This window comes from Parasteatoda tepidariorum, chromosome 1 (genome assembly GCF_982258835.1).
Source record: "Parasteatoda tepidariorum strain Cologne lab strain chromosome 1, Ptep-v5.0, whole genome shotgun sequence".
Lineage (NCBI taxonomy): Eukaryota > Metazoa > Arthropoda > Arachnida > Araneae > Theridiidae > Parasteatoda > Parasteatoda tepidariorum.
The window spans coordinates 75,310,213-75,337,517 of NC_141755.1; the positions used below are offsets into that span (position 1 = coordinate 75,310,213).

The 27,305-nt window shown below is 28.7% G+C and overlaps 1 protein-coding gene across 9 annotated transcripts in view; it reads right to left on the bottom strand.

The window, feature by feature from the left end:
- Nucleotides 1-25,994, bottom strand: part of LOC107443405 (mitochondrial inner membrane protease subunit 2) — a 137,798-nt gene extending 111,804 nt beyond the window's left edge. For 4 of the 9 annotated variants that reach the window (XR_015434953.1, XR_015434952.1, XR_015434951.1 and 1 more), the window contains exons 1-3: nt 25,867-25,994; nt 22,892-23,041; nt 17,703-17,806 (exon numbers count right to left, since the gene is read on the bottom strand). Coding sequence is in view for 3 of the 9 variants with exons in the window: in XM_016057255.4 (XP_015912741.3) it covers nt 17,703-17,806; nt 22,892-23,023 (236 nt within the window). In the remaining 6 variants the exon portion in view is untranslated. Of the gene's footprint in view, nt 1-17,702; nt 17,807-22,891; nt 23,042-25,687 lie in introns of all 9 variants that reach the window. The other 5 variants (XR_015434950.1, XR_015434949.1, XR_015434948.1 and 2 more) reach the window with 2 other exon arrangements.
- Nucleotides 25,995-27,305: the final 1,311 nt, after the last annotated feature.

Here is a 27,305-nt window from a genome sequence, read left to right on the forward strand (position 1 = left end):
GTACCTAAAACTCGAGAAGAAGTGAGGTGATTAGGCCTAACTATGTGATTTAAGTCAGATTTAATTGGATACCTGTAAGCGACATCACCTGTACGTGTCGAGCCTGATTGGCTTCTGAATCGACAAATGCCACGACATACCTACAATGAAGTTACTTGCAAGTATCAACTTCTTTAAAAGCATTTTATTGAATATTTCTAATGGTACTCCATAGAAACATTTCTTGGAGTCTTCATTTAAAAATAAAAGATAAGAAGAAAAAAAAGTGGCATAAATTATACCTTAAAATTGAACTGAGTCAAAAGTTTAGGAATCGCTTCATCACTATCTACTGCAAAATGTAGTTTAGATAGATTAAAGGATAAATGTAGAAGCAACTTAAAAGCATTGTTCAAAATTTAATACAAATAAAATTCTACCTTTTACATGCTTATTTGAAAGAGAAACTAAATGATTTTCGAATCTCACTTCCGCTTAATACAACCAATGAAACTAATAAAATGAATAATTATTGCTGATAAAACTACATTAACCTTCTTTTACAAAAATTTACTTTCATACTGTAAAGTTACGTCCCAAAAAAGAGCATCAAACATTTTACATCATTTCAAACCAATCTGACATTCATATAATACTTTTACAAGTTTGGATTAATTTAAGCACAAATATTTAATTAAATACATTTATAAGTTGATGCTTGATTCCATAATGAAGTGGGTTTAGTTCCAAAACTGTTAGAACAATTTAGCATCCTCTAAAAAAAATATCATTATAAATGTAACAAAGGATATCGCGAATGAACTTTTATCATTAGTCTCTTCTCTTTGTTAAACTTTTTAGGGGAAAAAGTTTTAACTTCAACAAAGTTTTCACAAAAGATTTATCTAATGGTGATTTTGAATGCGATGTGTAAATGAACCTTGCAAGAAAGACAATAGAGTTAGAAAGCGGTGAGCATCACTACCATTAGACAATTCAAAGAGATAAAAAAAAAAACTACTAGAAACACACGATGGTTAAATATGTTACATTAAGAGGAAACAACACAGAGGTCATTAAGAAAAGGATTATTTCAATGAAATTTGCGTCGATGCAATACAAAATTTTTCACAAAACAGCGCTATATATATATATATATATATATATATATATATATATATATATATATATATATATATATATATATATATATATATATATATATATATATATATATATATATATATATATATATATATATATAGTGCAGCATGTCCTTTTGTGGACCTTGTGTCATTAAACCCTACATTCAATTCAACATATAAATATATCCGCATATGGAATAAAACAAAAGCAACTGGGCTTGTGACCATATTGGTTGGACCCAAGACGACTGGAAAACAGTAGCTTGGTCAGATGAGTCACGATTTTAGCTGGTCAAAGCTGATGGAAGAGCTCGAGTGTAGCGCAGAACCCACGAAGCCATGGACCCAAGTTGTTAACAAGGCACTGTGCAATCTGGTGGTGGCTCCATAATGTTTTGGGCTGCTTTTTCATGGCATGGACTGGGTTCTATGGTCTGATTGCATAGATCAGTGACTGTAAATGGTTATATGTTCAGTTACTTGGAGACCACTTGCAACCATTCATGGGCATTCAAACAACGATAGAATTTTTATGGATGACAATGCGCCGCTTCACCATGCCATAATTGTCTGCGACTGTTTTGAAGAACATTCTGGACAATTCTGGCGGAAGATTCGGCCTCCTAAATCATCTGATATGAAGCTTATCGATAGGTTAATTCGCGAACAAAATCCTGCAATCGCAACTTTGCAGTTATGGACATCCATTGAGGTTGCATATTCCTACAAGAGAGTTCCAATTACTTGTTGAGTCCATGCCACATCGAGTTGCTACACTTCGTGGAGCTAGAGGAGGTCCGACACAATATTAAGAGATATCCTATGACTTTTGTCACCTCAGTGTATAATGCAGTACCTACAAACTATCGTTTCGGTATAATAAAGTATTTCTATTTCTTGTGTTTTGTTTTGTAAGAAGCTAATTCATTACAGTACTAAAATGATTATGTTTGTTAACTCTGACATTTCGCTATTTTTTTTCCTTTGTTTCAATTTTATTTCACTATTTGCTTTGTTTTCCTAAATTTTTTAAGGGTCGTTTAAAATCGTAAGTAAACATATTTTTGATCACCCTTTTAAACTCCCCCCTCTCGTCAACAAAAATAAGCAAAAGGCAAAAATCTACATTTGCGCTATGTTTTTTCATCGCAAAATGTAAACCTAACCAATTTAAAAACTTTCAAAATTTTCGAGGTTTTTGTTACCAGATTTAAGGAGAACTTTTTGACCGGATGTAATGTTGTCGTTTTTTTTTTTTTTTTTTTTTTTTTTTTTTTTTTTTTTTTTTAAACTGGTTTTTCCTTCCTCTTATTTGCAAAAATAAGAAAATCGCGAAATCCCACCTAAGGCGCTTCTTAATATTTAAAAAAGATTCTAATTTGCATTTTTTAATAATTTCACTCAAGTTTTGACACTATCTTCCTCACGATCGATGTTACAATAAACTACCAAATTTCATCCTATTTGATGCATCAGATTTCGTGTCTCACAACAACTAAGCTATTTTTGGATCACAATATGAGGAGGATGCTTCATATTATCATGATTGAGAAGATTTAATTAAGGAGTGCTTGAAGGATTAGAACCTAAAAGCTTAGTCACACCGGAAAGGTTCATATCCAAACACAAATTAATCAGTGCGAAAAAGGAATGTTTTAAAATATTTTTACAGGTCGCCCGTGAGTTTTTATGATCTGTACATATCTCAAAATTCGTGTTTACGAAAATGGACAAAACTCAAAATGCGTGATTACGAAAATGGAAGGAAAAAAAACTCATAATACATGTTTACGAAAATAAACACTGCTCGAAATTCGTGTTTAATAAAATGAACGCAGCACGAAATGCGTGTTTACGAAAACGGACAAAGCTCAAAATACGTGTTTACAAATATGAGCATTAGGGAAAAATGAGCCTTTTCAGTTTTCAACCCACATTCAACTACTAAGCGAGGAATTTCACGCAGACGAATTATTTTTTAATACAATCATATTAAATATGAATTGTCATCAAGCATAAATATTCTTAACTTCAAAAACAAAGTCACCTAAATCTTATAACAATTCTGAAAGTGCTCCAAGCAAAACAAAGCCGTGAAGTCCCAAAATTATAGACTATAGCAGGCAAGAACAAATAATTGAGAAAACTGAACAGAATACGAATTATCTTTAATTCCCAGATTCCGATTCAGCTCACAATCATCGGAAGAAATAACACAGATGGTTGAACGTTGCCATTCTTGGCACACAAATTCTTTTGAAAGTGTGTAAAATGACATAACAATGATACATACTCTCATTTTTTTTTTTTCAGAAGAAAATTGCTTCAAAATAAGAGACATAACATTAAAAAAAAGTATAAAATTTGGAACTTATATCCCAATTAATTAAACAAACAAAATGAATTACTAAAACAATTATTCCAAACTACAGAAGCAAATAACATTTAACTAATACAGGACCTTAAAAATCATCAGCATTTCGAAAAATATTGTTTTCTGTCTAAAACTTAAAAAGTATGTGTGTTTGCCATTCGACATAGAAATTTTTATTAATACAAAAATACTTTAAAATATAGGGATGTTTAAGTCAGAGGCTGACCTAGATCAGTGTTACATGATCATTCAATCAATTTCAGTTTGCCCTATTTGTATTGGACGTTGGCTACATCTGTAACTGCGTGATCGTTGATGGATTTGCAGTGGACAGTTAAGTGAAGTAACTACAGCTTGGATATCATTATATCGTCAACCGTGGTTACTTCGCCTAGTTTTATACTTCTAGAAAAAACTTGTAAAATCATGCATCAATTGAAAAAAAGGAAAATAATTTCTAGACTTGGGGAAAAACTTAGAAAGTTGATTAATGGTATTCAAATGTTTTTTCGATATATTCTATTTCAGTAAAAAAAATCAAAAACCTGTTGGGCAAAGTTAAAGTTGCAAAGTTGTTTTCTATTGAAAAGTACCTCTTAAGACAACTTCTGGGAAGTAAACAAAAATAAACTTAGCAGTTAAAAAAAAAGTGTTTTAAAAACTATGCTACTTATAGAATCATTTTACTAAAATAATAAAGCATTCTATTTTTTTATTTTAAAGAATAAATTTTGAATGAATGTAAATTAATTTTAAGGAATGTAAAAAGATAATGTTTTTGGTAAAAAATTATTCCATGCAAATAAATAATGATTAACGCGAAATTTGATTAGCTAATTCTGAAAATTTCCTTTAAAAAATTTGTATGAAAGAAGGCATTCAAAAGCTTTCTGAGTGTTATCTAATGATAAAATGTAGGAAATTCTCCATGAAGACTTTTCTATTTAAAAGACTTAAAATTATCTATCAAATTTTGCATAATTAACAAACAACTGTACAATGATTTCTTACTCTAAAAGTACTTTAATACGTCTTATTTTGTTCCAGAACAAAAAAAACGACTTATAACTGAAATTTAGAAAAAGATATAAAAAATCATCCATTAAGGAAATCATTTTCTCTGGTAAACTTTGCTCACTTCAAAAAATTATTTTTCGGCGAAATAAGGCAGATCAGAACAATTATTACGGATAAAAATTTTTCTGTGGCAGTAAATTGTAAGGTGGGAATAATTTGAAAACTAATTTTACCACATTTTCTAAGAAAACTCTGAATGTAAAGTTTTCCTTTGTAACTAAGATTACACTAAATTATCGATAAATAACTTTTTAACTCAAATAAATACTACAACTTCAACTAGCATAGCATTCGATTATTTCTTCACTATTCTATGGAACATCTCTATTTTCTGGATTTTGTTTTTGTTTTTTCAGTCAATCACAGCAGGAAAAAGCTTGGGGGTCATCTTTGATATGATCCATCCATCTTTTTCCCGGTTACCCTTGGGGACGACATCCACCATTTTCGGATGGAATTTGCTTTTGCTTTTTATTGCCTTTTTTTTTACAGGGACGACTTTCTCTGATACTTAGAACATGACTAAACCATCTAAGCTTTGGCATGAATTTTTTTTATCTTTTATTATTTTAACGTCTTCATACTTAAAATATCAAACATTTATTTTAATAAACGTTCAACATATTTTTTTATCACCGTTAAAGAATTGGATGCTTGCAACTCGAGAAGAAGTGAAATGATTAAGCCTAACGATGTGATGTGATTTATATCAGACTTAATTGGATACCTGTAAGCGACGTCACGTGAGAGTGTCGAAGCTAATTGGTTTCTGAATCAACAAATGCCACCATTTACCAACGATGACGTCACTTGCAGGTATCCAATCGATAGTGCACATTATCAATAATCGCATATGCGAATATTCGAATTTACATATCCACAAAACGCATCGTTAATTGGCATTGTCAATGCGGAAATAAATAAACGGTTTTTCAACATCATATATATCGATTATATGAATAACGTAACGTAGAACTCGATTCATCAGAAGTAAAAGATAATCTTCTATAACCAAAATATATGGGTAAAATAAGAATTTCAGTTAACTATAAATCAAAATACAAGCTATCAAAGTTTCCTAACATACAATGGTTGGTACCTAATTGCCCGTCCAATATGAATCTGCTTAACATATAGGCATACAGTGAGCATAAACGCACACTGTATCAGTCCATATTTCATAACATTAATCATTGAAAATGCTTTGAATAGTAAGGTATACAGATTATTACATTTTCAGATACTTAGTAATTTTAAATGACAAAGTTTAAAATTTGAACGAGACCAGTCAAATAGTTCCCAAAAAATAAAAATTTAAATATTAGATTTCAAAAAAAAAAAATTTTATTGCTGAGTATCTACTGAACCTCTAGCAACCAAAATTTTGATTTTATGAATAAAGATTTTAGATTTTAAAAAGATATCAAAATTTTAAAAACAAGAGAAGATTAATTTAATAATAAAAAGTTATACAAACTTTTTGCAGGAAGTTACCCATGGATAAACAAAAATTTATATCAGCAAATGAAGAAAAAAAAATTTTTATTAGCTTAAGTATATACAGAGATATGGTGAAATACGTAAAATGAAAATTTAATAACACAGAGTTCTAACTTTCGAGCTGTTCTCCTGAGCAATTTTACAGGGAAAATATTTTTTGGGAAGCAGATATCCCCCATATTTATAAGAAAAAAATTTCAAAATGAGGTTAAAAATGAGGTAAATGAAACTTTATCACAAATTAGATATGTCTATCTGGAAAAAATGGGATTTGTTACTGATTTCGTTTGCACATTTAAGGTCTACCACTCGAATTTTAAAAGGATGCTTTACCGCGGGAGGATTGCTTAGGATTACACGGCAGGAAGTAATTCTAAAAATACGTTTGCATTTTGATATTTAAAAAAAAAAAATTAAAAATCAGCATTTGTAATTTCTCGGTTTACTTGAATTCACTTTTTTCTATACTTTAAATTGCTAATGCATGTACAGCAGATTTGCCATGAAGCACTTATCCCGCGGTATAACTTTCTCCTAAGAATGAATTTCAATGCTGGAAAATCCGATCATCGGATCAAAAGTTATTCAATTGTTTTTTATTTTATTATTATTTGTTTATTATTATATTTTGCTCGCGATAACTGAATCTTCAGAGCATATTTATACTTTAAATATAATAATAAAGCATAATTTTAATACATGTACAGTGCGCCAAGAAAAAAAACGGACCACCCTGAATAACTTTTCATCTAATGATCGGATCTTCACGTTCTAGGTTTCCATCTTAATGGTTCGAGGAAGTGACCATAAAAACGCTAATTAATTAGTGCACACGATATTTTAAGTTACGAAATTACAGAAAAACGTTCTTTCCCTGAATAAGCAAACCTTCTCTTTCAACGGATTAGGATTTCTGACTCACAAAATATAGGGGAAGCTGCGATCTAAAAAATATGGTCCTAATAGTTTGGTCAGGAGAGCGATCCAAAATTTAAATCCCCTAATGTTAAATTTACGCGTGTACTTCGAAAAATTTTCAAGCGAATTGAAAAAATTTTTCACACAATTGTAAAATTCGTTTATTTATAGACAATTTCATGCAAAAAATAAATTTTAGTAAATATTTATTATTTTATTTTATAATTGTCGAAAAAAAGTTTGAATTGTCAGGCACACAATTTTCTACATCATTTTAAAGTAGCTAATTTTACATGGCAAAATACAAAATTTGAGAGTAATCAGATTTATTGAGAGTAATGTTCCTGAGAAATCAAATTTTAAATAGACGACTTTTTTAGATCAAAAGTTATTAAAAGTGGTCCGATTTTTCCTTTTTTTTTTTACTTTATACCACAATCCGCAATTCTGAATAAGTCTTAAGAAATCTGAGGCATTTACGTTCGAAGACACAGCAAACCCAACTGTCTACTTTAAATCTCCCTCCGATCCTCGATTCGTACTACTATTCCCTAAATCGAAGTTTCGTCAGAAAAAATACAAATTACGCACAAAAAAAATTATACAGAAATAATAAATTAAATAAATACAACATAAAACATAAAAGAATGTAAAAAAAAAAAAACGTAAATATCCACAATGAAAAAAAATGTGTAAAGACAAAGAAAATGTAAGAATATTTTTTTTTCCTAAGCACTTTACGTTCATTTTCTTAATCACACAAACGACACTAAATCTTTTTTTAAGAAATAAACAGCTATAATTACTTTAAGCCATCAAACGAAGTACAATGGGATTTAATCCCAGCACCCCTTATTCGAGGCTATTTAATTGCCCTAATACTTTACCGACACATAATTTTGCAAGATATTTCTTGTCTGGGGAGTAACTTTTAATTTTCAACCTCATGTTAAATATAAACAAAACAAAACAAAAAAGAGTGGTCTTACTGAGTTGGAGAGTTATAGTTGTCCAATGCGGGCTCGTTTTACGGCCCAGATAAGGTAGATACTAAATTTAAGAGGGGCAATAAAAAGAAGGCAAGGAAACAAAAACCTCTGTACACTTACAAAGAGCTAAAAGATTAAGGGCAAGCGCTATAAAATAGTTATTGGGGGGAGAGCTTCAGAAAATACAGTAAATACATCAGCATTTTTTATTTTTATTATTTTTTACAGTTTATGATCATTACCCAATATCATTATTACAAAAGTTGTCCAAAAGTTTCTTAAAAAATGAGACACATCTTCGGTAAATTGCTTTTTAATGCTTTAAATAATAGTTGTTCGCATCGTTAAAAGGAGGATATAAAGGTTTTAATACCACAATGTAATTGAGTTCACAATTTATGAAACTGCAGTGAATTAGTTAATTATCAATCTATCATGCGATTAAGTACACAAGTCCACAAAAGAAAACTTTTTGACAGTCGCTGAAAATTTTTGTTTTCGAACTGAATTTAGAAATGTTAGTTTTTAACTGCGTTTTTCAAAGCTCTTTAGCCAAGGAAAATAAAACTAATTTTAGAAAAAAAACTACAGTTTATTAAGTGTTTTACATTTAAGGAAAAGCAATAATTTTAAACTACATATACCATCTTGAGATCAATAACTATCACAGACTTAAGAACTGACAAATGGCCTTATCAAACCTCTTTAAAAATCGCCAATTCGGCGAGATTTTTTTATCAAGCTGTAAACTGTTTAAATCAATGAATAATTCTCAATTTTAGCAAATTTCTATGCTCTCAGATGATGCAGCACTGGAGCAAGTTTTTAAATATCAAAAAATCAGACCACAAGAGCTTTTAATTTTTACAAAACTATGGCTCTTATTTATAGTGCCGTTTTGCACCATTTATAGAAACAGCATAGAGGGCGCTGGCCAAAGATGGGCTGAATTTGACTTAACAGTTATGAATAACTGTTGATAACTCACAGCTGTTATGAATACAGCTTATAATTAGCAACAAAAAAAACGTTATATTTTCATGCGACGGCGGAGCGTTTCGAAAATCAACTTTCTAAATCGACAACTGCCACGATTTACCGACATTGACGTCACTTGCAGGAATCCAATTCTGACCAGTATGAGAACTATGCATGAACTAAATACTACCGCAAAGGGTCAATTATCTCCGAACATTGGGGATAGGAAATGTCCGAAGCGGAACGTTCGGGTAGTGGCTAGCTAGAGATGGGCAAGAGTGGACATCAGTCCACGGGTACAACCTCTAATCAATAATCAGAAATGAATTTGAAAAGAAAAATTTCGGAAAACTTATAATGCAGTAAATGCAATAAAAGATTTTAATCTTATAAAGGGTCTACAAATAATGTTCGCAAATCAAAAATTTTAGTCCAAACTGGTTATTAAATAAACAACGAAGAAAGCACAGAATCAATGATAACTGCAATCATTTAATGGCTCTGACTTTGTTCTGAATATCATTTAGAATTAGGGGAGGTGACAAGTGAACGATATCGTTTGATACCATAGAGGTGGAAACCAATTCAAAATAACACAAAACCAATACAATCTTGAATTGCTATGTAATGTCTCAAAACACAAACATTAGTAATTCACAAATTGCAATAGAAAAGCTTCCAAGAGCTACTTTATGGATCCACTATCCTGTCAAATAGTCGTAGCTGCTTTACTATACTTACATACCTTCACTAAAACTATAGATTTATTTACTTATTTTTTTAAACAACAAATAAAACTATTTTATGTGCGTTGTGTACAAACTATTTGTACGCCTAGTACATTTGTAAAGATTAAAAAATCACTTCATATCATTTTACTTAAGTAATGTAATGTTCAATGTAATTAAGAAAATTAATAAAGAGTGGCATCGTCTGTTTTCTTTTCCTTTTAAATTAATTTTTTTTTTAATTTAATTATTTATTTATTTATTTTTTTGCAACAAAGGCAGAAAAGCATATCTAATACAGACTATCGGTGTAGAACACATAGTGGCGACATCTATTATTCTAAGTAGTTACTAATACCATAGCTTAGTGCAGAGATTCCCAATTTTTTTTTTACTATGGAACCCTAAATAATCAACCTTCCTTCGACGGAATCCAACTTCATAAATAAAGTTCATTAAAGTAATTGTGAGCGTTATGCCTTATAGAAGACTATTTTTAAATCTTTAATTAGTGGAATGAAGATGTTTCATTATTTTACCATTAACCACCTTAAACTAGGTTTTATAAATGACAGTTAAATTTGTAGTCCTTGTGCTCAATTTAGTCTAGATATGATTTTGTCTTAAGTGCATATACATAATCTGAAAATAAATAAAATAATCCAAATTATGGTACTTAAAAGAACTGCTATAAATGTTGAAAATGATTATTAGGGAAACATATTTATTTATTATATTTCAATTTAATTAATTTATTTTGATTGCATTTTACTTGAAATAATTTCACAAAAGCAACCGGAAGAATAAATAAATTATAAATTATAGGCTGATTTAAATATAATCTGAGGTTTCTAAACTCCTCACTGTTATAAAAAGAAGAACCCATTTCACTCTTCCACGAAACCCTAGGGTTCCGCAGAACACCATTTAGGAAACACTGGCTTAGAGTAACTCTGAATTCACATTTTCAGCTAAAAATTTAATGGGATCAGAAAAGTTTTCTAAACCTCTCGGTACATTTTATTTTATTTAAAAAATAATAATATTTTAATATGATAAAAGATAAACTTCCTTAATAGTACATGATTTCAGAAATAATTATGGCGTAAATCAATTTTATTTGATGAATTATAAATAAAGAATTAAAAAAAGTATACTGAATTAATCTATATTTATTAAACAATATTTAAGAAAAGATAAATATATTGAATAAAATATTTCAAATTATAAATTACTGTATGCATAAAAACTTTTTGGAATTTTATGAGAAAATTTGGAATTTTAGGAAAGATGAGTTTCATGAAGTATAAAAAAAAAAAAAATATTTTTACAACTAAAACTAGGTATTAAAAACAATTTAAAACAATATTACAGACTACACAGCACTTTAAAAGAAACAGATTTGGGTTGGTTTAAAATTACTCTACCTCTGAAATTAAGTTTATTTAAATTTGTTTCAAAAACCACATTTTTTAAAAAGCAAAGAATAACTCAATGCAAAGAATAACTCAAAAACAAGTAGTAGTTGAATGGAATTTTTTCACTTTTTTTTTAATTTCCTAACCCTTCACAAAAATTTTTTCTTTTGCTTTAAATTTTAAATATATATTCATTATTAATTACAATTTAAACACCAATTTTTGCTCACTTTTTTATAAATTTTAAAAAAAATTTAAAATTTGAAAATAAAAAAGTTTTAATTGATATGAACTTAAGGAATTGAAACTATTATTTTCAATGGCTTGTTTTGTCAAAGCTGCAATAAAGCTTACTTTAATAAAATGAGTTAAATCAGAATGATTCAAAAGTATACTATATGCATTTTAAAGAAGAAAAAAAATATGCTTAGAAACAAAAAGGAATTTACTTTTTAAATATAAATAGCAATAAAGCTTCAAAACTACTATGCCTCTTTAAGAAAAATAAACTAAAACCATTATAAAGAATTCTGCCTATCCAATAAGTGCTTTTGTTTATTTCAATTTTTTTTTTTTTTACACTATTCAATATAAAGGGGGGGGGGAATATTGTTACTTTGAAATGAGTATTGCCTTGAGAAACTACTGCATATTATTTCACATTGTCCTCAGGGAAGCTTCCCAGTCAATAGCTCATTGTACAGCTCTAGTGTGACATAAATAAAAGTACAAAGTACACATCAAAATGTATAAATAAACTAAATCATAGATGTCGCAGGCATCAAATTTTCTTTGGAGGGACGAAATCAGGAAACATTGCTACAACAGTTCCCTAAATTTCACACACACAAAAATCAAAAGAAAATAAAAAATTCCACTTATTAAAAATAACTGAAAAAAGATTATTTTTTTATTGTTTCTTCACTTGTCTTTAAGGTAACTGAATTTAAATCGATGAAGATTCATTAAAATTTTTGTTTTTTGTCTTAAATACTAAAAGACTTATAAGAGAATTCTGACTATTAAAAAAAAAAACATTTGGACCTATACTCAATATCCCCATGCCAAAGACACCCATGTAAAAAAAAATCATGTTATTTTAATATTAAACGTCTCTGAATAACTCTTTATAAACCAGAAAGTAGCAGAAAACCTCCAGCAAGGCTGCAATTGCTGAAGATTACAAAAGCACTTAGAGAGTATTACAGCATTTCCAGATTACTTTTCATCTAAATTTTCCTTTTATTTTTTTAAAATAGCAAGCAAACACACAGATGGAAGTTTGTTAAGATACATTTTTAAAACATTCCTAAACTTGCGTCTAGTATAAATTAAAAAGCTGTATTAAGGGAATAAACTGTAAAATATAAAAAGTGAAGAATTCTTTTATTGCTTATTTGCAGATGTAACAGTATGAGGATTTATTCCAATTTTTTAGTATCATTGGATAAAATTCAACCTAAATTTAAAAAAAAATATAAATTTCTTACGTATAATTTTTAAGGATCTTTTATATTTGCGAATTTTACTGCATGCAAGACAGGCAAAAATCATGATTTTTTTTTTTTTTTAAATTTGCAAAAATGGATTTATTTGACTCAAATCAGATTTTTTTTTTTCATATTTACCCCTCAAATCATCTGTAAAATATATAAATAATATTGTTCAAAATCAATAATATAACTAAAACAATAAATATTCCTAACTAAAATGTTTAAAAAATTATCATTCAAAAATTATCTAAAAAATAAAAGCATAGTCATTTTTGTTCAAGCTACACATCCCAGAATTTTAAAGATACGGAGGCACTTTGTCAATTAAATATGCAATAAAGAGTAAATTAGTTTCGTTCAGAATACATTAAAGAAAAAATAATAATTTCAAATTTCTCTGCACTAGTATTTTTAATTATTCATGTACAAAATATAGTATTTATAGTATTATAGTATTTAATAAGCTTCAACACCAATTGTATTGGAATAAATAAAAAACTAAATGGGTATAATTAAAAATTAAAATATGTTTATCACCAGAAAATTAATTTACACACAGCTAGTGGGAAAACATAATTTAAAAATTTCAAGTCACTCTTATCAATTTTCAGTCTCCAAATTTTTTTATTTATTATCCCATTGAGAGTCACCTCATTGCGACGCAAGCACTCTATCCCCTGAGACATCGTGACTCTACAAAATTGGTATTCTACAAACTGAAATCAATGGAATGAAAATGAAATGTAAGTGATAACTATATCAAGATAAAATCATTGAGGTGAGTGAATTTAAGAGCAAAAGAAAAAAAAATTTAATCAACCAACCACTTGGAAATGCAAACAGATATTCAAGGCAATAACAATATGGAAGCCTCAATGCTAGATTGATGTTACCACAGTTAAAAAATAAAAAATATCTCCCAGAAGATCAATTTCTACTAAGACAAGACCAGTCCTATTGAGCAATAGTTTAGGTAGAAAAAAATTGAAAGTTATCCAAAGTAAAATACAGATTGTTACTTATATGCTTAATTTAGTCAATTTAAATAAGAAATTATTTCAATTTTGCATACTCAATTAGAAACATTAGACATTTTAAAAAAATGCAACTATTGATAATTGCAGTAATCAGACTTAACTGTTGGAATAAATATAAACTGCCAGATCATGGAAATTTCAATAGTTAAAAATAAGAAAAATATCAATAAAACAAAAACATAACAAACAGTAAATTGCAACTTTTTTAAGTAATCCAAAAAAATTCAGCCAAAACACTTCAATCAATGCTTAGTTGCTGAGTGGGATGCCCATTATTTCGAAAAAATATTTTACTTATTTAATTTTAAAGTTAAAAATAAATTAATTATAAACGCAGGCATTTGAAAATTCTTCTAAGTAATCCAAATCAAAAATATTCAATCAGAAAGTAAAAATAAGTAATCAAAATCAAATATATAAAAACTTTCTTAGAGGTGCATTCGTAAATGAATCTTTAAATCACAGAGGGTCAAGCAAATATAAAGTCACAGTTTGACCTGTAGTCCTTACAATAGTGCAAAAGCTGTTTTCACACTAAATATCCACCACATCCCAAATAAATAGCAAAAGATAAATTAAACTTTTGGTCAATTATTAGTAACTAATTAATGTCCAAAGTCCTTTGCAGGAAATTTCCATTTAAGTCATAAAAATTATTTTTTGCTATAAATTTAACAAAAAATACTTTCAAGGATTCATTTATTTTAAGTAGTATAAATGAAAACAATTATTAAGTACTTAGTAGTTAATCTAGTCTTTATTTCAAATCCAAATAGGAAGCTACTTTAGACAATATTCAAATTAAAATTGCAAAAAAGTTTTAATTTTTAATTAATAATTTGCTTTTAGTAAGTATTTTAATAATATAATTGCAAGAAACATTTTTTCTTGAAACGCCAACATAACTTTAAAGAAAATAATTTATAGGAATTAGAGTCAACTTGCAATAACTCAAAGTACAATAACTCGATTGTTGCTATAACTCAATTTGCTTCATGTTATCGCAGCACTTGGACCATGAATTTCAAATAATTCATACCCAATTATTCTATTTTTAATCCTTTTAACTTGATTTCTTTTTATGAGATGATCTGATCCTTTTTTTATCAGGAGAAAGAACAAAGAAACATTAATTAGAATCAGGGAAGTAAAAAGTTGTTGTCCTTTGTCGTACAATTTATGCACAGTGGGCTCAACCAGTTGAGTCAGGCATCAGTAGTCTGACATGTTGAGTCAGGATGAGAGAAAGGGATAAGAACTGTGTGGAATAATTATATTTACTTTCTTTTATTCATATTAGACATACTGCAAATAATCAAAATATTGAGATTATAGAGGAAATCTTTTTTTTTAAACATAATTTCAATATATATATATTTTTTTTAAAATAATAATGCCATACTATAAAAACTTTGTTTTAATTTGTCCAATTACAAAATATGCTTTCATCATTTAAATATGAAGATAATTAATTTTAAATTTAAGTTACACTTTCGCCTCAGAAATACTCTTTCACTCTTTATTGTAAAAACTTTTTGCAAAAAGCAGTCTATAATTCTGAATCGTCTGCTGATTTCAAAGTTTATTCTATTATTTACATTCTTTAGAAAGCTTTCTAAAGCTTTGCTCCATTTTCCGTTTTCACTATCAGTGATTTTCAAACTTTTGGGTCCTTTTATAGCAAAAGTAGGTCCAAATTAATGACGCCCGCTGGCTGAGTGGTAGCGCTTCGAGCTCTCGTGCCACGGGTCCTGGGTTCGATCCTTGGGTCGGGCAAGGTTGACTCAGCCTTTAATCCCTTCAGTGGGTCGATAAATGATTACCAAGCGTGCTAGGGAACTAAACACTGGGGGTTTTGCGTTCGGCTGACCACCTGACCGGAACATCTGCTCCTGCATCCCAGAGCCCAAGGTCAAGAAAACTAAGATGGGCACAGTAGGCTGGCCCTCTATGGGCTGTCATGCCACTGAGTTTAGTTTAGGTCCAAATTAAAAACAGAATAAATTCAGATTTCAAAGTTACACATGAGTAAATTATTTATGTTTCAGTTTTTTAAAGATGTTACTTTTACTAAAAGCTAAAATTTAAAACCTATAAAATCTACAAAAGTTTATGTGAAATAAAATAAATTGCAATTTAAACTAAGTTTTAAAAACTAAAACATACAGAAAGAAAAGCTTCAAGATTTTTTAAAAGAAAAAAATATATACAAATGAACTGTGATACTCAGTTGTCAACAAACTCTCTAATTCCTTATATTCATCTAATTAATGTGTGCATTTATATGCATTCCATTTAATGATAGACAAATAAGAAAAGACTTATTATTGAAGAATCAAAGCTTTCAATTACATTTAAAAACTCACACAACTGCATCAAAGAAAAGCAAGTATGTAATATGATATTCACATAAGTAGTTTATACTTCTGGTGATAATGCGGAACTGAAAACAACTTTTGCTAACTTTTTTCAAAGTTTGGTTAATTTCTTCCACATCAGAACAATTCTGTGGTGCTCATCCCAATTTTTTCTGCTTTCGAAAATTATGTGACCTAACTTTATTTTTGTGTTTGGTCTACGACTTTTAGCATATTTGATGTGCTATAACAGAGTGTTCCCCAACCTTTTTATCACTGCGGACCTGTCAACGTTTGATAATTTTAACGCGGCCCGCTGGGGGGGGGGACGTTGATTGTTTATATTTTAGATTATTTTGATTTATTAATTTTAATTTAATTGTATTTAAACATGTCTTCAAAATAAAATACAGTTGCACCAAAAAAATAAATATAAAGGGATTTAACATTATAACTTACTAGAACATAAAATCAATGAGAACCCTGAGCTTGTTTCTTTGCAATGAGACGGTTCCATCAGGGGGTAATCGGAGGCAATGACACCCGACGTGTGTTGCTTGTGTCCAGTTTATTCAATGTAAATATCGCGCCGTGTTTTCGTGTTTAATTTATGATATTTACAGTTATGATGATTGATTTTTTTTTAATTAAAACTAATTTCTTTTCCTTTTTTCTTTTACTTTTTAAAACATTAAAAAATTTATGTCACTACCTTCGAGTGCCCCCTTTTTTAAATAAATAAAATTTTAATGGAACACAGATATTTTTAATTTGAGGTATAAGCCTAGGAATTTAAATTCAGTTTCAATGAAATGGGTGGCCCGGTTTTGATCCACGGATTGGTACCGGTCCACGGGTTGGGGAACACTGCTATAACACATAAAAAGAATAATCACTGCACTAGGATACTATATTTCCCTTGCACAGATAGCAAAATAAGTTTCTTTTAAGCAAAAATAAAAACTAGAATAGGCAAGAAACAAAACTAATGATAATGGGGAAAAATGGATGATGCAACAAAAATTATAACTTTTTGATTTCCTTTTCAAAACCCATAACAAAACCCTATTTTGCTACTCACATAAAATGATCAATTCTATGTATTCATTCAATAAAAAGATAATTTAATTAGAAAGCCTCTTATCCAACTAAATCTAGGCAAATATTAATAAAATTAGAAAAAGAAATTATATTTGAAAATTAAAATTTCATATTAATCAATTATTCTATTTTTACTCCTTTCAATTCTTTTTCTTTTTAATACAAGACTTTATCTTTTTACAGCAGGAAAAATCCCAAAATAAACATTAACCACAATCAAGGAGGTAACAATTTGTTGCCTTTTCTCTTTCAATCTATGCACAAAGGACTCAATCGCTCTAAATAAATTGTGACAAGCTGAGATAAAAGGATTACGACTTAGAGGAATGATTAAACCTGTTTTCTTTTATTTATATCAAACCTACTTTAAATAATCAAAACATTTTGATTAGAGAGATAGTAAAATATTTTTTAACATATTTTAAAAAATGAATTTTTTGAATCTACTTTGGTTTAACAGGTATTCAGATTAAACAGCTTCAGATAATCATAGTTCTTCTATATTTGACAATGAAAGGGGGTCTAACACATCAAAAACTGCTTTTGTAAAGCACCTATATTGAGTTAGAAAACAAAGCATAAGTAAATAAAAAATAAACATGACTTACGTCAATGCTACTATATCACCAGGCTTAACTTCAAACTTGCGCATCACCCATTTATTTAGCAACACATAATCATTTGTTTTATCTTCTTCAGGATTCAAAGCTGGCTATATAAAATTAAAATAATTGTTACAGTAAATATCAAAGTCAAAATTCTATTTTACAGTTGAACCATGATATCATGGATCTTTAATTTAAACAAATGTTTTGATATCAGAAAAATATCGAAATGCTCTTTTCGTTTGTGATGTTGCTCTTAGGAGAAAACCTCTTTATTCGAATATAATTCTCAGGGACCCGATTTCACAAAAAACTTCTTGTCCTAATTTCTGAAGAATTTTAGATGCTTTTTTAAATTTTAATTCAGAAAACTCAATAAGAAACAGATTGCCAGGTTGAAAAGATATTATTGAACAATTCAGTTTTAAGATGTAGACATGCAAGATGTGCGTATACCTAATAATATTTGCTAATCAAATAACAAAAAATACATTAATTTAATGAATCCAAAAAAAAATGTCACAAAGTGAAAAAAACATTTCTACTCGGTTCTGAGAAAAAAAAATTTCACTCTGACAGAAGTGTCGATTGTACTAATTATATTCAAAAGAGCAAGCGAGTTTTCAAATCCAATTGGTGCAATTTTAGGGCTCATCTGTAAACAAACGCAATGAAAATATAAGAATAGTTCCAGTAAAAAAAACTTAATTTCGGAAACGTTTATAGCGTTTAAAATTTCTGGCGTTGTTGAAAAGATAAGTAATTAAAGTAAATATTTAAATTGAATTTACAAATATTTAATTAGTGTGAAATCTTTAGATAAAGTTGCTTTTAGTTAATTTCATGTGGTTTGTAAAATTTTAAAAATATTAAATATGATTATTTTTTATTATAACTCTGCTTTACATATTTTAGAGTCTGGTAAGCAAGGCAACCAATCTAAGATCAAATAATTATCTTCGAGCAATAACGAAAAAGAGGGGCTTAGGAAATTCACTTTTTATTTGAATAAAAATAATTTTAAAGTAAGTAAAATAAGTTAATACAAATGTGAACTTCTCTTACTACTAAGCTCTTAACAAAACAAATCTGTATCTTTTTTTGTGTATATGCATCTATATATTTTCTATCTTTTAGCTATCAAGGCAATGTGCTTAACAAATAAGAATTGCATAGTACTTTTCAAGTGCTAATAAAGAATGGACAATTACAGCATATCATAAATTTTTTTATTTTCATGCCTAACTTATTGGAAATTCTCTCCTGAAACCGAAAATCTGATTGTTTTTTTCGGCAAATGTTAATTTATTTAGTTATTAAACATTTAAATTGCCCCAAAAGGCCTCCGTAAGTGATGCAATCAAAAACGACCCCTGATTGGTTATGACGTCAAATGTGCCGAAGGGAAACGTGCCGTCTCCATCCGCTAAGGCTATTTCAATGCTCTTTTAGTTTTGATATCACGTATATCGTATGAACATCCTTTGTAAATAATCAGTAAAAATTTTGTGAATTAAATTCACGGTTCTGAGAATGTGTGCAAAATGAAAGAAAGATTTTAAGACTTCAAACGTTGTTATTTATTATTAAAATATCTGAAGAAATGATTATGTAGCTCTTTACAGCGAATCAACATTTCTTTTCGGCTGAAATCAGTGGTGTTAAAATTCATAGAAAATACTATTTTATTCCACTTACTTTTAATTTAAAATAATGCTTCATTACAACCTAATTACTTAATTAAAATAAGTCGCAGATTGGATAGAAATTTTATACATTTTGATATAGGATGGATGATTTTATAATTCGCTATTGCATTAAAACAAATCAGTATTTTCATAAATCTACTCCATTGAAAAATATCAGTTCATCATCGTTACAATCTATGTGTTAATGATCAAAAATTCAAATAATGTAATTTAATGTTGCTTCTTTAATTTATTTATTTATTACTAGAGTAGAAGGATTTTCTTTTTAAGTAAATATTTATGCAGTTTATGTCATTTTTTTTTTGTTTCACTATGTATTAAATATTTAAATACACATTAACGCTTATATTTATTATTCCTAGCTTAAATAGGAATTCCGTTACAGTTCGAAATTATTTTTATTTTTAAATTTATAAATTTTAATTCCTTTTTCTGTAATATAGTATTAATAAAGTATGGTTATTGTTCATTTCTCTCTTTATTTTTGAAAGCTATTTGTCAGTGCTTGCAATGAGGAATTCTAAAATAGTAAAATTAATACATTATACATTTTTAATTTAAAAAAATTTAATAAAGTAGTTTTAAAAAAATCTCAGGTTATGCATACGGTATAGCCGAAAACGTATCAACACTTTCAAGAATCTAGTCCATTGAAATATATCTGACCATCATCATCACCATAATCTAGTTATACTTAAAATTTCACTTAATTTCTCATTTATCCATATCTAATTAACTAATTTATCCACAAAATTTCAGCGAATATCAATAAGCTTGAAGTTTTTGTTTCACTAAAGTTAGAGAACAAAAATAAAAAATTAACTTATACAAAATGGAAAGAAATTCTAATGCACATTCCTTATTATTTATTAAATAATTAAAAAATAAACAGTAATGTTGATATTTTTTCTCAATATTTTTATTCTTTGAGTAAATAGGAACTTTGCTACGGCGAAAAATTATTTTTATATGCATTTATAAAATTTTATTCTTATTTCTGCGATAAAGAACTAAATAAATGCATATGCTTGATTTCAAATACTCTTAAAACATAGATTAAGGCAATTAAAGTGAAGTTAATAAAATCTGCAGGAATATATATATATATATATATATATATATATATATATATATATATATATATATATATATATATATATATAAATGAACTTGAAGTATACACTAAAATTAAGAATATAGTTAAAAAATGAAAAAACGAAGTTATTTTGTATTTATAACGCATTATTTATAAGCAATGCCATGCACTTTTTTTATTGAACTAAAAAATCATAAATATTCCATGCTAGAAAATTTCGTCAAGTATTAACAATGTTTCAGTGGGTACCACTGAAATTTAACATTATAAAAATACGTTATATCAAATCCACATTTTTATTAAGCGATATTAAGGCGCAATTTTTTTATTCAGATAGCTTTAGATCATCTAAAATAGTTGGATTTAATTAGAAAATTTAAACGAAAGCAAGAACGTATTGCTTTTCACAGCACAGCTATTGTAAGTGAACGGGAGATGGACACGTGTGACGTCAGTTCGTGAATAATCACGTGACTCCCCGTTTCAGGCGAAAACGAAAGTAAGCGTTTTTTGATTGAAAATAACTAAATAAATAGCCTTCTTAGAAAAGTAATAAAATGTTTTCTGGGAGTTTTGAGGGATTCTGAATGCATTAAAATTTTAAAAAAATTTGACTGTAATTGTCCATTGTGTGCTAACTCAGTTATATATAATAGAAATTTAGATAGTTTATTATATTAAACAATTATTTATCAATAGCTTTTATGACGAAATATATCAAACATAAAAATAATGCAAATTGGCAGCAAACCCCCTTTTTTTTAAAAAAAAATTTCTGCTTTTTTTAAAAATTAATGCTGGCCAAGTAATTTAAACTGGTCGTTGCTTGGCCTAACAAAAATCAGTTAACTATGACATACACCCTATAAAAAGATTAATTCCCCCAAATCATTATTTTTTTTTTACAAATACAGCACTGCCTTGGACTGTAATGTTTCATATATGGTGATTATGATAAATCAAAAATATTAAAAGAGGCAAAGGGATCTAGAGATATGTCAGAAAAGAAGATGACCAGATTAGCAAAACCTGCAAATCAAATGAAAAGAAAATATATTGCTTGAAATAAATATTTTTTTTTTTTTGAAGTGAATACTTGTTGAGCATCTTTTAAAATATCAGTATAGTAATTATTTTAATTAAATTGTTGGGGGGGGGGAACATTCAATATCACAAATGTTCAAAATCACGAGATGTTTTAGTTTCTCCTTTCGTATTAGTAATATCAAGGTTCAACTGTAATTTATAAATAAAATAAGAAATAAACACAAAATATGCTTTAAAATTGTGGTAATAGATCAATAATTTTCATCTTCATTTTGCATTTAAATATTTAATACCATAAAATTAAAGGACATAATGAAATGTAATTTAAGTAATAGAACACTACAGTAAAACCTCAATTATCCTCAATTGTTTCATCTGAATATCTTTGATAATTTAAGTTAATACCAAACTGAAGAGTGGTCATGCCACCTCCACCGAAATGTAATTTAAGTAATAGAACACTACAGTAAAACCTCAATTATCCTCAATTGTTTCATCTGAATATCTTTGATAATTTAAGTTAATACCAAACTGAAGAGTGGTCATGCCACCTCCACCTATAGAATTTCAAATTTATCGTTAAAAAAACAGTTAATTTAAAAAAATAAAAAACAGTTTTCATATTTTTGCACTATTGTAAACAATTTCCAAGACAGGGAAAGCTGTCTTGTCTTCCTTCTTATAAAAAAATTGAGTATTTTGATCTATTTGCCCAGTAACTAGCAAATTATGCCAACATGGGTACATTTTATTTCAAATCAGCAATTTTAAAATATCCTCAAATTTTCATTTGGAGAGCAAGATAGATATCCATAATTCCATTTTTAATATTCAATTTTATTATGTAAATCAGTCATTAAAAATGTTTTAATTAAAAATGTTTTAATTAATATTATGAAAGATTTATGCATTCAGTAAGTTTTAAAATACAATGTAAATTTTTAAGTATTGTGATCCAGATGTGTGGCACGTCAGGCTATATTGGTATTGTTGATGGCTGGAGTTCAGAGAGTACCAAGTTGAACTTAAACAAAAATTAAAATTCATAGAAAAAACTTAGTAAAGCAAATTTCAAAACAAGATGAAATAATAACAGTTGATTAATAAAAAAATGAATACTAAAAGAAAAAAAGAAGTATACTACAGCCAGGTAACTGAATATCCAGGTGAAATTCCTAAGATATATCCCTGTCTGTAGCAGTAACTAGTGTTAAAATGTTGTAAGCAATGTACCAAACTAGTGCGCATTACACAACTGATTTCAACTCACAAAAAATACATATTTTATACAAACAGATACTATATAATAGATTTAAAAAAATGTTTGTGGTATTTCTTACTTGCATTGATATACCTTCTACTTTGGCAACATATCCCACATTATCCAAAAATACAACAACAACAGGCACACTAAAAAGGAGATTCTTGGTTGCATTTTTAAGCCATATTCCCCATTTACTGGTCTGGGCCATTTTATGCTTCCTTTTTGACTAAAAGAAAATAAGAATCACTTAATAAACATACAAAAATATAGTTACAAATTTTATAACCAAAACAAAATGAAATTTCAGATCAATTGTTTAAGTATAGAACCAAACATCAGTTTTATGCAGAAACTGGTTGCTTTCCTCTACAACAAACCAGTTTTCTGTGTGCTGATGAATGGAGAAACTTTCTTCGATAAATTCATGTCTCTAATTTGTGCATTGCTATAATGAAGATTAAGAAAATAGGGTAAACACTCTGTGTATGGTTATCACCCTATGAAGTGAAAGAGGACTGATATTTGATAGTAACAGGGAGAGTTTGAAGATGTTGCTATGATCACCAGAAACAATGTATCGAATATAATAAAGATGTGTAGAGCTGATACATTTTTAGCTATTTTATGAGATAATTGTAATTATGTAATTTATTTTATCAAAATAAAATAGAAGTTTTAAGCTACAAATAATTAATTGAATCTGATATATCCTGAATGTTATGCTTTAAAAGTCTTCAGGCTGAAGAATGCGATAAATCCCTTACAGTTGGTACAAAAATGTGAACAAATGAGTTAAAATAATTTTGTAAAAAATGTAATTTAAACAATAAAGGAAATGTGATTCAAAGAGTTATTTAGTCAAACAATAAACTAAAATGTGAACTCCTGCCAAAATGAAATCCTAGTTAAGACCCTGCACAAGACCTAGATAATATATGTCAACTAATGCAATGACAAAGTTCAAACAATATTTTCTCCTTTTTTCTAAATAACGTCCTGCATATACCCTTATTAATTAGCCCATGTGATGCTTGTGGGGTGTATCATAGCCCAGCTCTATAAAAAAGTTGAATATTCCTAATAGAGAGAAAAAATAATTGACAACATAACTATGGTAAATGCCATTTCATTTGAAACTCTTGTTTTAAAGTGTTTGTAATTTAAGAATATTGAATAAAAAACAGGTTTTAAAATTTTTTGATATGATTTCTGCATTATGTGAAAATCTGGACAATTTTTAGACAAATGTTTAGTAGAAGTTAAATTGACAAATCCAATTTCAACCTGCGAAAATGGACTTGAGATGCATCAGATCTCAAATTTTAAAAAAAAAAAAAAAAATTTATATTCCTAACTTGTGAAGCCAAAATTCCCCATTGCATTTAGTATTAACTGTCTAATTGACTTTTTGAACAAGTTTCCATTTAAAATAAGAGTTTTAGAAAAGGATTGATTAGCTTATTTTGTAGAAATATGATTATGGCACACCTCATGTGCATAGTTGTGTGTGTGTGGTTTTTTTTTTTTTCGGTTTTTTTCATATGGAATGTGTGTAAGAGAAATTAACTTCTATTGCATAACATTTCAAATATTTCTGCTTGCAAGATTTTTACATTTTAAATCTCTTTTAGCAAACCATGCAATTACCAGAATAACTAATAGGTGTGCTAATAATAACGTTTCTCTTCTGCCCTGAATATTGCTGCAATAAATGCTTGATTTATTTCAGCTTCAACTGCTAATCCCTGTTCAAATATAGAAGCAAGCATCTGTTTTTAAAGGATTTTCTATTTAAGTTAATAAAAAGTTGCCTAGAATGACAATTTGAGATTGAGACTAAACTGAGAAGTTTAAACACTGCATGCAGGGCCGGGATAACCTGGTTTGTAGGGCACTGGGCCCATGCCTAAGAGGTCGTGGGTTCGATCCCTGCCGGTCGAAGACTCTCCGTGTAGTAAATGCTGACTGATGCACGTTAAATCCGTCAAGTCATAAAGTCCTCCATGTTCCCATAACAAATCAATACCTCTGGGGGTACTGATCTAGAAGTTTCCTAGTCTTCTGGATGGGTTCAAAATTACAAGGCTACGAAGTTGAACATTAGTAGTCGTAAACCCGAAAATTGAGTCGGCTGTTCAACGACGGTTATAAAAAGAAAAATTTTAAAAATACTGTATGCAAAAGAAGGGTATGTGTTTCAAATGAGTCCATGACATTTGATTGACAAAGTTCAAATGGAAGAAAATGCCAAAAAAAATTTTTTTAAAAATACACAATAAATACATGCTACAAACACACGATTTGTTCATGGTGATTGTTTTATATTAGTTATGTAATTAAACTTAGTGGTATGTTTATTTTACTAGAATTTTCAAATGAACGAATTTTACTTGATTATAAACTTATTTTTAAAACATTTCTCTAATCACTCAAGTTCTATTCAGTTATGATAAATTAAGAACTGTTTAAAAAATGGATAACGCTATTTGTATCGAATTTCAAAAATTGAAGTATGAGATACCCCAGGTGCCAGCAGGTGTAACTTTTTAGGATGGAGCGTTCTCGCGGTTAATTTACAGGTATCACAATCGAGCTGTTTGTTCAAAACATGCGTGTCTCTTGGCTTAGTAAAATGCGAAAAATAAACACACGAAGTTAAAGATCAGACTTCAAACAAAAATACACCCTGATTAAATTATAGCCTAGCAATAAAACGCTATTTGCAACTTCCGATTTTTTCCGCTTGTATTTGTTCGAGTGTTTTGGACCACAATTCTTTACCATCCTAAAACAATCTCATTTAGCATAAAAAAACAAAGCATAAATAAGTTATACAAACTTAATACAACGTAGAAATATGAAAAGGACATACAAAATATTAAACTATAAATACAGTCTTCGACAGTTTTAAAACACAGAAGTAAAAGTTGACTAAAAATTATTAAACGATGTATTTGTCCTGTACAATCAAAAATTAAGTAAATGTTTAAATTGGTGAGGGATTTCAAATTGGCGTAAATAGCAATGAAATCTGGTTAAGGAGGAACTCACTCAAGAACTTATAAATTACCGCTAAAAATTTTCACGAAAAATAGCAGAAGACAAAACAAACTGCAGTATTGCCATCTCTTGAAATCGTATAACAGAAATTTTTAAAACCAAGCAGGCCGAGGGTTTAGTTATCGTAGTCTATTATTTGGACAGGCTTATAAACCAGTTAAAACCTTTTTAAGGATTAAGTTGGACAAAAACAAGGCTATTAACTACCCTGTTTCGATACTTGTCTATCTAGTTTTTGTTTACCAAGTTTCGATATTAGAGTTTAATATTTGATATAGGATTTTTTGATATTTCTGTTTCTTAATTTCTAATCTAAACAGTCATTTAGTGGGATGCATTTCTGACTTAGCTTTGATGAAGAAAACACTATCAGTAATTTTTATTTAAAGAGAACCACATTGTTTGTAGGAAAACAAGACATTTGCTAAAAAAACATTTTTACTTACGCGCAATTAAATTGAAAAAAAAATGGGTTACCTCTATGTCTATGACAAAATTTATGCAATGTGTGTGATAAAAATTTGCCTGAAAAGAACTTTAGTAAAGCACTTTTCTATTCATTTTGAAAAGAAATTTTATTCTTGAGTGTGTGGTAAATATTTTAATTGGAATAGTGATTTTAATATAAACTATTTTATTCATTTTGACGATGTATCTTATTTTTGTGGAGTGTGTCATAAACCATTTACATGTAAGAAAAATTAGACTTGCAGCTAAACATTGTATAACAATCTATTACAACTGAATATTCAGGAAGATTTTCGCATCGGTATCAAAGCCCAAATAAACGTCAAGGTTTGGTGACTTACAGTCTGCAAGTAACTAAGAAAAAAGCATCCCACAACGTGTCCTACTCGAAGTTCGTTTTTTTTTTTTTTAAATTTTTTTACTGCAAATTAAAAGATTACTACAGCTTGGCGATTGTAGTTAGCGTGAACATATACCGTTGCAGAAATATCCTCTAAAATTAATTAGCTCTACAGTTTCGTTTTCATGCTAAATAGCAGTATATATATATATATATACACATTTGTTTTAAGATGGAAAACACGGAAAATGAAACTACAAATGATTGTGATAATTCACTTGCAACCAAAGATAGTTCTTGCAGTCAATCTGCAGCGAAACCTTATTCGTGCAATGAGTGCCATAAAACATTTACAAGAAAGAAAAATTTAGTTCAACATTCTCTTATTCATAGTGGAGAGAGGCCTTTTTCATGCAGCACATGTAACAAAAATTTTAGACGAAGAGGCGATTTACACGTACATTATCGCATTCATATGACAGAGAAACCTTTTTCATGCAGTATATGTTGCAAAAGTTTTATACGTAAGAGCAATTTAAATGAGCATTATCGTGTTCATACTTCTAGAGACTTAAAACCTTATTTGTGCACTGTATGCAATAAGAAATTTGCGAAAAAAGGC